This window comes from Phascolarctos cinereus, unplaced genomic scaffold, assembly GCF_003287225.1.
Source record: "Phascolarctos cinereus isolate Bilbo 61053 unplaced genomic scaffold, phaCin_HiC Scaffold_4;HRSCAF=312, whole genome shotgun sequence".
Lineage (NCBI taxonomy): Eukaryota > Metazoa > Chordata > Mammalia > Diprotodontia > Phascolarctidae > Phascolarctos > Phascolarctos cinereus.
Genome location: NW_027555847.1, coordinates 175009229 through 175023270, shown reverse-complemented (window position 1 = coordinate 175023270; position 14042 = coordinate 175009229). Strand labels below are relative to the sequence as shown.

The window sequence follows — 14042 nt, the reverse complement described above, 5'->3', positions numbered from 1 at the left end:
TAATTTGAACCAATTATTTTATTTATTTTCTCCTCCATTTCCATTTCTATTCATAGGTGTTTCTCAAAAGACTGGGATGTTACTGAATATGGTGTTTGTGAGTTGATTGATATCATATCAGAAATTCCAGATACGACAGTCTGTTTGACCCAACAAGATGATGAAATGGTGATCTGCATCCCCAAAAAAGGTGTGTGGGCCTAAGTTTGCTAAAAGTCTGTCTGTAGTCTACATTTCACCACCCCACATTCAGTCCTCATCACCTCATTCCCTAGACTGTTGCAGTAGTCTTTAGGTTGGTTTCCCTTTCCCCACTTTAAGCCATCCTCCATTCAGCTCCCAGAATGATTTTACTAAAGTGTGGTTCTAACCTTATCAGCCCTCTACTCACTAAACTGTAGGGGCCTCCCTGTTATCTTTGGCATCAGATTAAAAACCCTCCCATTTGCTTGTAAAACCTTTTATGACCAAACCCCTTCCTACCTGTCCAGTCTTCTTATATTTCACCCCCCTCCACATTCTCTATGATCCGGTGACATTTGTCTCTTTTTTATCCCTTGTGTGAGGCACTCCATCTCTTGACTTCTTGCCTTTTCACTGGCTGTCTCCAATTCCTGGAATACTCTTCTTCCTCACTTCTGCCTTCTGACTTCCCTGGATTCCTTCAAGTCTTGGCTAAAATTCTGCCTTCTACAAGAAGCCTTTCCTGGTCCCCCTTAAAAAGCTCATGCCTTCCCTCTTAGATTACCTTCCATCTACTCTGTACATAGTTGTTTGTTTGTACGTAGTTTGTAAATGGTTGTATGTTGTTAGTATGTTAGTATGTGAGCTCCTGGAGAGCAGGGACTGTTTTTGCCTTTCTTTGTATCTTCAGTGCTTAGCCCAGCATATAGAATACAGTAAGTATTTAATAAATGTTTGTTCACTGACTGACATTTTCTGACAGATTTTGTGACAAATACATTTTTGTTTTGATGGAACCCATAATTGCCACACAAATGGATTCATGGGTAAATAAAGGAAGCAAAGAAGAAATTAAGCCCATTTTCAAACCAGAAAATTGCTTGTATAATAAGGAATTTTTATATGTAAAAATTAGAAGAGGACGTTATCACTAACATAAAGTTTTATCATCAGAACTTTTATTTGCATTGCAAAAAACACCAGTTAGAAGGTCATCTATGCTGTGGACCTCAGTAATAATTTTGATTTTGATTGTATGACTAGGATATTCTTACTTCAGATTAGATTGTATATTTGTCAGGACAAAAACCACGTAAATTTTAGATGTTTTCACGTATCTGTAGTCAGTGATGATTATAAAAAAAGGGAAATGACAATAAGAAGAATTACCAAAATGTCTTTTTCAGGTACAATAAGATTGTAGCTATTTAGGGGTTACCTATCCAACTAAAAATGATATTTGTCCTTACTTCCCCCTTCCATTCTTCAGTAGGTCAGAGGATTACAGATTTAGAGCTGAGAAGGGTATCTTAGAGGTCATCTATTCCAACTGCCTTATTTTATAGGTGCTCAATTGAGGACTGAAGAAGTTAAATTACTTTCCCAGGGTCATACATGGCATTTCAAGAATTCAAACTGAGCTCCTCTGACTCGTGGTGTGTGTTTATTTTGGTGCACTAAAGAGAACCTTCATCAAGAAAGTGAAGAAATTAAGCTCAAATCAATCAGTTCTAATTTTTAGAAAAACACCTCTGATAAAATATTTGGTTGGAAAGAAAGATAAACTTATTAACAAAAAGGAATTTTCAGAGTGGCCTTATGAATTTATTTTATCTATCCTAGCATTTTCCTTCGTTACCATCTGTCATCAAGTCCTAACTGGGTCCCCCTGTCTCCCAAAGTGAGTTCCTAGAAGATAAAGATTATGTCTTTTTAAGCACCGTATGAGACATAGTAGACCATAGATACTAAGTATATGTAAGCACATGAAAAAGTTGTGATGTTTGTTTTGTCTTTTAAAGAACGTACTCAAGATGAAATAGAAAGGACAAAACAATTCTGCAAAGAGGTTGTCGATTTGCTTCGGCATCAACCCCATTTCCGGATGCCCTTTAATAAATTTATTCCTTCTTACCATCACCACTTTGGCCGTCAATGCAAACTTGCACACTATGGATTTACTAAACTACTTGAGCTTTTTGAAGCCATTCCTGATGTTTTACAAGTAAGTTCAAAAAAGTATCTAATTTTAAAAATTTAGGTTACTTTTGTGTGCAGTTTGTGGAGGAGAGTTTTCACTTTGAGGACCTGTATTGCCATGCCATAATAATTGCAGGCACGCATGACTGAAGTACTTTGGTTAAGAAAGTTACGGGCTGGTATGTCATTTTGGAGTGTACATATGATTTTTAAATTTAAAAAAAAAGATTTAATTGATTTTAGTTCATATTGTTTTTTAGATAACTCTGGTTAGATTTCAGAATCATTTCTTTCATGATCTGTATATTTTTAAACCTATTTAAAAACTTATGTGTGGGTTGTAGAGTATGTTAGAACTCTAGTAATTAACCTTTTAAAGGATAGGATGTTGCTTCAGGTGAACCCAGCAGAGGAAGGAAGCCTTGATATTAGAATTGTGCCATAGTGGGGACAAGTAACTTTCTCTTGCTTTTGGGGGAAGAGAGATGAAAACAAGAAAGGGGTGTACTCTGCAAAGGTTTGAGTACCACTTCAATCCAGTGGCATTTACATTCAGAGGCTAGGAACCAGAAAATGTTGTTTATTAGGCTGTAGGAGAGAAAGTGGCCTTTATTGTTGTTACTTCTTCCCGTTTGTTTCCATATGTCTGGGCTTTCACAGCATATTGAATCAGTGACTTTTAAACCAGCTGAATACAAACTGCCCACAGGAAATACTGCCAAGTTGAAAATAAACTTGAGCAGTTGTCTGAGTGATAGGCTGCTACACAAACCCATAGCCAGCAGTGTAATGGTTTAGAGCATCTTCACCTTCAGAAAAGGACTTTACCTGTATTTATTTTTTTATAATTAATGATCTTAGTAATGCAGAGATATGACAAGTGCTGTGGTAACTATGAACAGTTGATGAAACTGAGAAAAACATCTTTAGGAAATAAACCCTTGGGGCAGCTATGTGGCAGTGAATAGAGCACCAGCCCTGGACTCAGGAGGACCTGAGTTCAAATGCAGCCTCTGACACTTGACACTAGCTGTGTGACCCTGGGCAAGTCACTTAACCCCATGACCTAGCCAAAACAAAAACAAAAAATCCTTGTAAGCCATTATGCTATTGCTAAGATAAACAAAAGTGCTTTCTAGTTAATAGTTTTATATACATGAATGCTTATTATTTGCTCATTGAGTTGTAGCATTTCATTTCCTTTTGTTTCCCTTTTTTAGGTATTGGAATGTGGACAAGAAAAGATCCTTATGTTGACAGAGGTAGAACGTGTCAAGGCTTTAGCTGCCCAGTTTGTTAAACTTCTTCGGTCTCAGAAGGACAACTGTCTTATGATGACTGATTTACTTACAGAATATGGTAAAACTTTTGGTTATACCCTGCGTCTCCAAGACTATGATGTCAGTTCAGTTCCAGCATTAATGCAAAAACTCTGCCATGTTGTAAAGGTAAACTGATTTTTCTTTCTGGAATAAATTTTGTAGTGGCCTGATTGCATGTTTTACATTTTTTCAGTGCTGTAATGTTTAAATTAGCTTCATCTGCCAATTAATCAGTCTTATATTGTTTAACTATATGATAAGCACTCTGTTATGGAATTGCTCCCAGGAGCTGCTCCAGGTTATTACAGCCATATTTCTTGTGCTGTAACGCTTTTACATATTTTGCATAAGCCATGAGAAATCCATGAAGAAAGGTTGGCCAGGAACTGTTTATTATGAAGTAATGTAGTTTACCATTAACTTGAGTTTTTCAAAAAATTGCTTCTTATCGAACTTCCTTTGCAAGTTATTATCAACATTTTATTAGGTAAGATAAGATAGCCAAAGCTTTAGGTTTGTTCCCTCCTTCACTGCCACATTTTCAAACCAGTACGTTAACCTTTTGGACTGATGGATTCATTCTGTCTCCTATCTGAGTATTTTACTCCCAGACTTCTCTTGGAATTTTAAAAAACAGATTACTGTCTCATCTACCTAACTTTTGGTCTAATAGATAACACTTTACCTTAGGAGAAATAATTCAGGAAAATTATCTTTATCAGCAAGTCTTACTGACTACAAAAAGTATAACTGCATTAATGTGGCCTAGATTCTCAGTTTTGAAAGTTCAAATTTTTTGTCTTCTCTCAGGTTGCTGACACAGAATCTGGCAAGCAGATTCAGCTGATAAATAGGAAGTCTCTTCGGTCTCTCACTGCCCAGCTACTGGTGGTGTTAATGTCTTGGGAAGAAACCACCTTTCTTTCTGTTGACCAGCTCAAGAGACATTATGAAACTACCTATAGTGCTTTTCTCAACCCTTGTGAATATGGATTCATGACCTTGTCTGAACTGTTGAAGAGTCTGCCGTACTTGGTTGAGGTATAAAACTGTTTGATTTTAGTCTTTAAAATAGTCTTAACACGTTGGTTGGGATTTGCATTTAGGATTTTAAGAAATTTTGTTCTTGTTGTAGCTTCCCAGACAGGGTAGTTTGTATTATAATACTACTGGTTTTTTAAATTGTTATTGTTGTTGATATTAATAGGTTTTTACCACTGACACGACCGAAGAGTATGTGAAGCTCACCAGTTTGTATTTGTTTGCAAAAAATGTTCGGTCTCTACTTCACACCTACCACTACCAGCAAATATTCCTTCATGAATTTCCTGTGGCCTATTCCAAATACATAGGAGAAGTATTGCAGCCCAAGACCTATGGTTATAGTAGCCTGGAGGAGCTCTTGGGGTCGATTCCTCAGGTAGCCATTTTACACTTTGATTTGTGTTGAGAGCCCTCCTTATAGAGGCATGTGTTCACTCTGTTGCCAGACTAATACAATGGCAGGCAGTTTAAATTTAGCTTAAATTTATATTTAGTTTAAATTTAAATTTGAAAATATATACCAGATACATTTATACTATTTTACTAAAATGGAGAATTCAAGCAATTTTTCAATTTTTTTTAGTGTTGTATATGTAAAAACATTAAGAGATTTATACATAGAAGTATCTAAGTTATGTGTACATCAAAGAAGTTGTATTTTTTTACATATCTTTTTAAAAAATATTTTATTATTAATTTATTTTTAGTTTTCAACATTCACTTCCACAAGATGTTGAGTTCTAAATTTTCTCCCCAGCTCACCCCTCCCCGCACCCCAAGATAGCGTGCATTCTGAATACTCCTTCCCCCATCTGCCCTCCCTTCTATCACACCCCCTTCTCTTATCCCCTTCCCTTTCAATTTTCCTGTAGGGCAGGATAGATTTCTATACCTCATTGCTTGTATATCTTACTTCCCAGTTGCATGTGAAAACAGTTTTTTAACACTTGTTTTTAAAACTTTTGAGTTTCAAATTTTCTCCCTTCCTCCCTCCCCACCCCCCTTATTGAGAAGGCAAGCAACTTGATACAGGTTATACATGTGTAGTCATGCAACACACTTCTGTAGTAGTCATGTTGTGAAAGACTAACTATATTTCCCTTCATCCTGCTTCCCCTTCCCCCCCCCCTGTTTACTCTATTCTGTCTTTTGACCCTGTCCCTCCTCAGAAGTGTTTGCTTCTGATCACCCCCTCCCCTAGTCTACCCTCCCTTCTATCATCCCCCTGCAAAGAAGTTGTGTTTTAAATCAGGAAGTTGGTTCGTAGTAGTTCTAGAAATGATGACTCTAAAGGAGATGAATATCCTCTGTTTTATAAGTATAAGCTTTGTAAAAATAAATTATTTTTAGTTAGTCCATACTGCTTCAAAAGCTAAGGAAAAGACTGTAGAAGATTATTTTCAGCTTTCCAGGTATATTTCTTTATATACAGCTACTAAATTCTCAACTTTGACCTAAATATGATGATTTTTGAAGGACTTGGAAATTCTTGACAGGCAAGACTGTGCTTGATAAGATTTAAGGATAGAGGGGGTGTGTGTGTGTGGGGGGGATGTTTCCCACCACCTTCCCTCCATTGACTAGGAATATGTTTTATTGTAGGTGGTCTGGATAAAAGGACATGGTCACAAGAGAATTGTTGTTTTAAAAAATGACATGAAAAGTGAGTAAACTTAAAAATGGAAAAAAAAAAGGTTTTCGTCCAGTAATTTATATTTTCTGACCTGTGTATGTTTTGTCTTCTAGCTCGGTTGAATTCTCCCAGTTTTTCTCCTGCCAATCATGTGAGTGATCATGAAAACCAGACAGAAGACAACAGTGAGCTTACTCTGGAGACACCTGAATCTTGTGCCTCCTTAGGCCTCGCCCTGGGAATGTATGCTAATGGTAAGAGAAAGCTTAGGAGAAGTAAATGCAAACAAGGGTGCAGATAAACTTAAAGGTTTCTACCTATTTGCTCTTGAATACAAAGTAAAGAGAACTTTTGGTAAGGTTAAAGAGTGTTGGAGAGGTTGCAGGCACCATATCATACAAATATCAATTAAATTTCAGGCATCAATAGGAAAAACTTGACTTTAGATTGGGAGTCAGGAGAAAACGGCTCAAGTGCAGGTTTTGTCATTAACTAGTAGTATGACTGAGAAAGTCACTTAACCTCTTAATCCTCATTCTCCCCAATGTTATGTGAAGCAGGGGAGATAGGATCTCCAAGTTCCTTTTCAGTTCTAAAATTTTATGATTACATGATTTATCTATGTCAGGCCTGTGCAACATATGGTGGCCCAGTGACTGTGGTATGTTGTGCAGGCCTGTTTTACATCCCCTACATTTTTCACTGGCTGCCCAGAATCCTTTGGCAGGTTGCAAGTAGCCTCAGGCCGTATGTTGTGCAGGCCTGATGTAGAAAGTATGGTATACGTCTATTATTATTAATATTATTATACGTCTGCAGTTGATAAGCCACTATGTCTGGTAAACGTTTAGAGCCTAGGTTGGGAAACCTGTGGGTACATTTGGCCCTCTAGGTCCTCAAATACAGCCCTTTGAATCCAAATTTCACAGAACAAATCCCCTTAATAAAAGGATTTGTTCTGTAAAATTTGGACAAACTCCACACACCCAAGAACCTTGAGGCCAAAGGTTCCCCACCCCTGGTTTAGAGCCTTGGCCTTTATATTTAATTTTTACCTTTAAAGAACATTTTCACATGCACTACTAAATGTTGTTTTCATGTAGTCCTCTGAGGTAGGCAGGGCTGGTGGCATTTCTCCCATCTAAAAAGTGAAAAGGCTGAGGTAAAGATAAACCAGTAATTTGGGGAAATTAATTTGTTCTTTTGAATCACTGTAATTCATTTAATTTATTCTTCTAGGACTCAAGTTTTTTGAGTGCCAGAAATAGTCAGGACCTTTTCTCTTCAGATATCTATTTTTTGATGGAGGATAGCATTCTCCTTTATAGAAGGAGTCCTCCAGGTTGGGACAGGACTCACTGTGCAGTTGCCAGTTTGTTTGTTTTAAACACTTCCCTTGCATTTTAAGGCTTAGAAATCTGAACAATTCCTGTTCTCTTCTTCCCACAGGTCCTAATCAAACTGAGCAGGAGCTCCTCTGCTTAACTAATACTTCACCTGTAGACCTTTTGTGTGAGCCAGTCCCTTCTTGCTTGCCATCCCCACAACTGAGACCTGATCCAGTCATTCTTGAGTCTACTGATCTTATTCAGTTTGAGGAACATCCCCGAGATCCTTGTGGTAGGATTCACTGAATTTTCATCATGTACCTGGAAACAAGCAGCTGTTATTAGTAGTATTTTTTTTTATTATTGTATAAATTTAAGTGGACAGTATTAAATGTTTGGAAGTCAGTATTTTACATGGTAAAATTCCCAGTGTTTGACCTTTATAGCTAACCTTCAGTTATTGTTACAAACAGGACAAAGAGAGAATATCATGGGTAAATGAAATCTACAGATAAAATAAGTTTTATGCCACATACCTTTAAAGAATAGCCTATTATGTAAAATGACAAAAATCAGCTCCTTTATTTATTAACTTCAATTTCTTGCCCAAAGAGCTTTTATAAAAGCTGTGCAAAAGCAGTTGCATAGACTGATTTGAGTTTATCTCCTGCCTTTTCTTGTATACCTTTAGAATAACCTAGTAGTTAATAAGCATTTTTTAAAGTACCCATTATGTCCCAGTCACTGTGATTAGTGCTAAGAATATAAAGAAAGACAAAAAACAGTTATTGCTGCTAGGAGCTCGAAGTTTATCTACACAAAAGTTAAATGCAGCCTAAATAGTAAATAATCCATAGAGGAAAGGTACTTGAATTAAGTGAGGAAAGGCTTTCATGCTGGAGAAGGTGGGATTTTAGTTGGATCTTGAAGGGAGGGAGCTAAGAGGTGACAGTGAAGAGGGAGAACATTCTGAGTATGGGGACAGCCACTGAGAGTGCTTGAAGTGGAGAGAGAGAGTCTTGTTTGAGGAGCAGTGAGGAGACCAAGATCACTAGATGAAGGAACATGTGTGTGTTTGAAGGGAGGAGGGCAATGAAAGATGTAAGAAGACCAGAAGGGGGAGAATGAGGGATGTCTGAGTTTTGAAGGGGCTTTGAATGACAGATTATCTGCATGATCTATGACTTGGGTAAATTTTTTCTGTGAAATTGAAGGTTAATAATTTGTAATATTATTTGTACACCTCCATATTGATTACATAAGTTATGAAGTATCAGCATCTGTTCTTCATTGAATGTTTGACTATTCTGGATACTTTGTACAATGCCAAGTATCAGTATATCCTCATTTAAGGAAAGCCAGTATATAAAAAATCAAGTTTACGCAACTATTAAAATAGAGGAAGTTTGTTATATTACAAAGAAGTTCATTCACCTAGGGTTCCTAACAGTAGCTTTTCTGTTGTGAGTTCATATATGGATCATTATCTAGTTGACAGATTCTTGAGACAAAAAAGTGTTGGGAGTCATTGCCCATTAAGAAATCAGCTAGAAATGAAGAGAACATCTGAAATGATTCTTTATTTCAGTAGAAAGATGTGACTCTATTGATTTAAATGTGATTGATACAACTTTTCAGAAGCACGGCTACTTTGTAAGGTAGGGTATGCTTGTGTGCGACATGGAAAATGAATCCAGAGTATTTTAGAGACAGCCCAGTATAATGGATAGGGTGCTACTCAGGCAGACATAGGTTCAAATCTCAGTTCTGACATTCGTTAACTGTGACTCTGGACAAGTCACTTAATCTCTAAGTGTCTCAAGCAGCAATTTAGGACTTCTCTACCAAGTCATAAAGAACTCTACTGGTCTGCTGTTGCTGATCTCAAACTGAAATTCATTAAACTAATGGTCTATTGATGTATGTTTTGGGAAAAGAGAAGCCAAGGAAACAAGTTGTTCTCCTGTTTGATGGAGCTAAATGAATGTTTTGTCTTTCTGTCTTCACAGAAATTATGTTTTTAACAGAAGAACAACAAACTAAAATTACAGTAATCAAAGAAAGACTGACTTCTAGCCCTGGGATGCCTGATGCATTGGAAAATGCCTCAGTGCCTCCTTGTTCATCGTTGGATATCTCAGAGTCTCGGCCAAGCAAGGACCCAGTGGAGAGCCCAGCCAAAAAGCAACACAAAAACAAAGTGAAATTGGCAGCCAACTTTTCTTTTGCACCCATAACCAAGCTTTAACTTTGATTTGTGACATGGAATTAGGAGGGAAAAGCACTGTCTGACTCTGCACACAAAAAATAGGTTCAAAGCTATTTGCACGCCCTTTCATGTTTTAATGAAAACCCTATGAGCCATTTAATTTCTATTAAGATGGATTTGAAAATGTTTTTGTTCCTTTTACCTTGAACACAGCTTTTGGCTGAAGAGTTTTTTTAATTATTTGAAAAAGCTTCCCAGCACTTATTCAAGAATCCTTTAGGTATTTTACCAAATTTTCTTAATTATAATGAAATAAAATGGTGTTCGGTAAAAAGAAAGAGGTAAGAATTCAAGTAGAAAGATTTGGGTTTTATTTCCATTAAACGTCATCAGTGATGTAATCTTACATGTAGCATACGATATTCGTTAGACACTGCTTACTGATGTTGTTTTCAGACAGTTAATAAAATGCATGATCTGTCTTTCAAAAGCCTGTTAAATAAACAAGTGTTTATGCACTAGAATGGAACGGGTAAGCAAGGAGTTTTGAATGTATTTGTAGGTAGGGGTATGAATGGTAATTGTTTCTGTGTGACTTGTAAGTCCACCTCATTTTTCATTTTACTATGTCTGGAGATGGCTTTGTAACAAAATTTATTTTAAATGTTTTTTGTCACTTTCAGTTCCATTTAGGAGCTTTCTAGGAAGTTGAGGATATTTTAAGCTTCCCTTTTATGTTATGTTCCAGTTTGACATGGATTAGGTTAAGGAAAGGAGATGGTCTTGGTGTCTTGAGTTTAAAGTCAGTGTTTGGGTTACAGCACACACATTTTGTGTGTCTAGAGGTGGTATTGGTGGGAAAGAGTCTGATTTTTCTAAACTATGCATTAAATGCATAAATTATGAATCAGAGCAGGTTATGAGAAGCACTTTAACCTGGGAGGTATCAATACTATTTCCACTGGAAAGAGACACAGTGATTCTATCTATGCAGGGGAAGGCCAAGGTTGATCTGCTTAACCTTGTTTCTGTACTTTTAAAGCAAGTTTTGGTAACTGGGAAGCTTTGTGTGTGTTGGCAATATTGTCTTTTAACGGTTTTTATTCTGATGGTTACTTCTAGTGTTGATAGCGTGTTCAGTTGTTTGTGGTGTTTGATCTTGGCATTTGGAAAAGCCAGCCTTTGAAGTAGCACTGCACTAGTGGAATGGCCTTACTTTAGAGTTGGCTGAAATGTCCATTGGCAGATGGCCTCTTACCCCTTCTGGGTAAACCCAACATTTACAATGGATTGTATTTGTTGGGCAGAGAGACAGATGGAAGTGCTCATAAAACAGAAAGAACCTGTCACACGATGTCTTCCACTAGTTAAGTGATTTCTTTTTTGAGGTTAATATTTTTGTAATGTACTAGAAAGCCAGAAAATGGGCTCAGATTTCATCGCCAGCATTTGGGAAAATGCCACAGAATAGCTACTAGAAATAATTTTACAAATTAGGTTTTGTTTGGAAAAAAAAAAAAGAAACAAGCCAGAGATTCTTAGTATTTGGTATGTGGCCATGATTCAGATGGAGATTCACTGGAAATTTTTCTGAGTATAATGGTACAGTGTGACTCCTTCTGTAGGCATATTTCCTCTACAGACATAGTACAATGAGAAAAAATGCAAACATAACTTTTTTTTAAAGATGCTTTTAAACATTTCATCAATTTATTGATCAAAAACATCAGTTAATTACACAAAGATTTCATAAAGTAGAGTTTGCACATTGGGACTTTTGTTTTAAAAATATGCAAAATATTGTGGACTTAAAGAACATAAAGGTGTAATTACAAGTCACTTGAAACAGTCCAAAAGAAAAGGTTCTTGAGGCAATCATAAGGGAAGAAGAATCTGCAATCCTGCAATATCTTATTAAATGTGGCAGTTGTACCATTATGGAGGTCAGCCAGGTGGGCCTAGGTCCATGTGTAATTCTAATAAATCGCTGTTTGAAAGTAAGAAAATTCATTAGGTGGGAAGTTGTGTTCATGATGTATTATAATAAAATGGCCAATCCAACTGCAATATATTTTTTTAATCCAAAGGCTTAATTAAATGATGTGACTAAATGATCTATGAGAATTAGGACAATTAAATTATTTCTGGTTGGAAAGATTTACCAATTTATATTTGTCTGTTTAAAAAAAAAAGTCACCAAAACTCCCTCTCCCATCCTGCACTGTTTGTTTTGGATTGGGTAGAGGGGAAGAAATGTTTTCTTAACTGTCTACTTTGTTTGAACACTTTTTGTGGTTCAAAGTGCTGTTTTGTGTGTTGGGACCAAACAGTTGTCAATAAAATTTACAAGCAAGCATAACATTTTGGTGGTGTTTCATATGAGTGTTTTGTTGGAATTTTAAACTGTCTTCTCTATCTTCTGTTGTCTCTTTGCATTTTGAACACCCTGTACCCTACCTATTCTTTGGGAAAATTGTATTTACCATTTACCTAGTAGTTATTGTGTACAAAATGTACAAACTGGACCATTTCTTGACTGACATTTAGTAGGGAGAACACATAATTTAGCAACCTAGCCAGTCATGAGTGTAACTCTACGCTCAGTCAAGAGTCCTAAAGTTTCTGACTTTGCTTTCATTGTTTAACTTAGAAAAGTTAGTAACCACACACCCTTTCTCACACCCACCCAACCTTTAATTGACAAAACTGAAACCATTCCTAGAATTACCTTTCCACTTTTGTTGCTGCTGAACATACTTTAAATTATTTATTTTGGAAGATGTTATATTCTTTCATATTTAGACCTTTGTGGTCAAGACTGGCCATCTTAACCCCCATGATAATATGGAAAGACACAGAAAAAGATGAATGTTGTTTCAAAATAATAAGCAATTCTTTATGTAAAGAAGCTCTTTAAAACATTTGGTAGTTCTTTTGAGGCACAAGATAATGTGGTATAATGGATAGAACAACCTGGATTAAAATTCTTCTTCTGACATTGGCTCTGTTGTGCTCTCTGTACTTGGGCAACTCTCTAAGGCTCTCAGTTTATAGAGTGGTACTCCCTCAACAAAACCATAGGTTCTTTAATGTTACTTGAAGCATCTTTCATCCAAGTATTTTTTTTTAGAATTATTCTATCACTGTGTTCTTTGGAGAGTAACAAGTATATTTCTAGCCAGAATTAAGAGTTTGAAATATGTAGTGCAGACGTTATGCCTTAACAATTTTTTAAAGTGCATCTTAACCTCATTTGATAAACCAGTGGAAGCAAATCTGGGAAAAAAAAAAGCTAAAAAGAGAACACATTACTTGACTTGCCCTAACGTCAATCTGATTTGCTACAAGCAGAATCTAGGAGATCTTACTATGACCTTTCCCCATTAACTGTGTCCTGTCTCTCTCCTCTCTCTTTCTCTCTCAGTCTAAATAATTGGAGTTTAGCCTCAGGCTTATGCAAATTATTCTCTGCAGTTGCTTGAATCTTACTAGGGTGAAAAATGAGTCATCTCATTTCCCTAAGCATCACAATTCCCTCTTTTGGTCTGTAAACAAATGTTTATTAAGCATCTGCTATATGTAATATATTATGCTGGTGCCTTGAAGAAATTGTAAAGATGAAAAGACTTGACCCTTTCCCCTCAAGGTGATTACAATCTGATATAGATGAGATGATAAATGCAATACAAATTAGGATATAATAACTGCACAAGAGGTATACGAAGTGGTGTGAAATTATTGGAGAGGTAGCTTTCACCAGATCAGAAAAGGCTGTGTTTTGGAATGATTGAATATTGGCCGTGGGGAAGTGACAGCATTATACTTACTCTGGGCGTACAGGGAAAAGAGAACTATTAGATTGACTTTAGGTCTGACCATGTTAAATAGCCACATTTTGGGTTCGTGTAATTTTGAGTTATTAAATGTGATTACAAGATTCAGGAGTTCTTTTGTTATTCTTGTTATAGGTGTCATATTCAAGAATCTGAGAGCTCTGGGACCGCAAAGTTCATCTAGTCCAATTCATACATGACCAGGAAATCGTTCCACAATATTTCCAACCAGTGGTCATCCAGTTTGAAGACTTCGGTAAAGCTGGGATCCACCACCTTCTGAGAATGCATTCCACTTTTGGATAGCACTAATTATTAGTGAGTTTTTCCTTTCATCAAGCTTAAATTGGCCCCTTTGCTGTTTCCACCCATTCCCCCTCGCTTTGCCTTCTGGGGCCAAATAGATAGGTGAAGCTGTTGTATCCCCTCTAAATCTTTCCTTCTCCATCATGGGTTCCTCCAGTCTTTTCACAGTCCTCTTTGGATTTCTTTAAGGTGTGTGTAGTGTGG

General features: G+C 36.7%; 1 protein-coding gene across 7 annotated transcripts in view; it reads left to right on the top strand.

Moving 5' to 3' along the window:
* MARF1 (meiosis regulator and mRNA stability factor 1) overlaps positions 1-12058 on the top strand; it is a 56220-nt gene extending 44162 nt beyond the window's left edge. For all 7 annotated transcript variants that reach the window (XM_078152804.1, XM_021001813.2, XM_021001812.2 and 4 more), the window contains 9 exons: positions 57-190; positions 1986-2188; positions 3384-3611; positions 4296-4526; positions 4693-4905; positions 6132-6192; positions 6276-6416; positions 7612-7782; positions 9500-12058. In XM_078152804.1, the coding sequence (XP_078008930.1) occupies positions 57-190; positions 1986-2188; positions 3384-3611; positions 4296-4526; positions 4693-4905; positions 6132-6192; positions 6276-6416; positions 7612-7782; positions 9500-9738 (1621 nt within the window). In that variant the 3' untranslated portion in view covers positions 9739-12058. The remainder of the gene's footprint in view (positions 1-56; positions 191-1985; positions 2189-3383; positions 3612-4295; positions 4527-4692; positions 4906-6131; positions 6193-6275; positions 6417-7611; positions 7783-9499) is intronic.
* The last annotated feature ends 1984 nt before the right edge of the window (positions 12059-14042 follow it).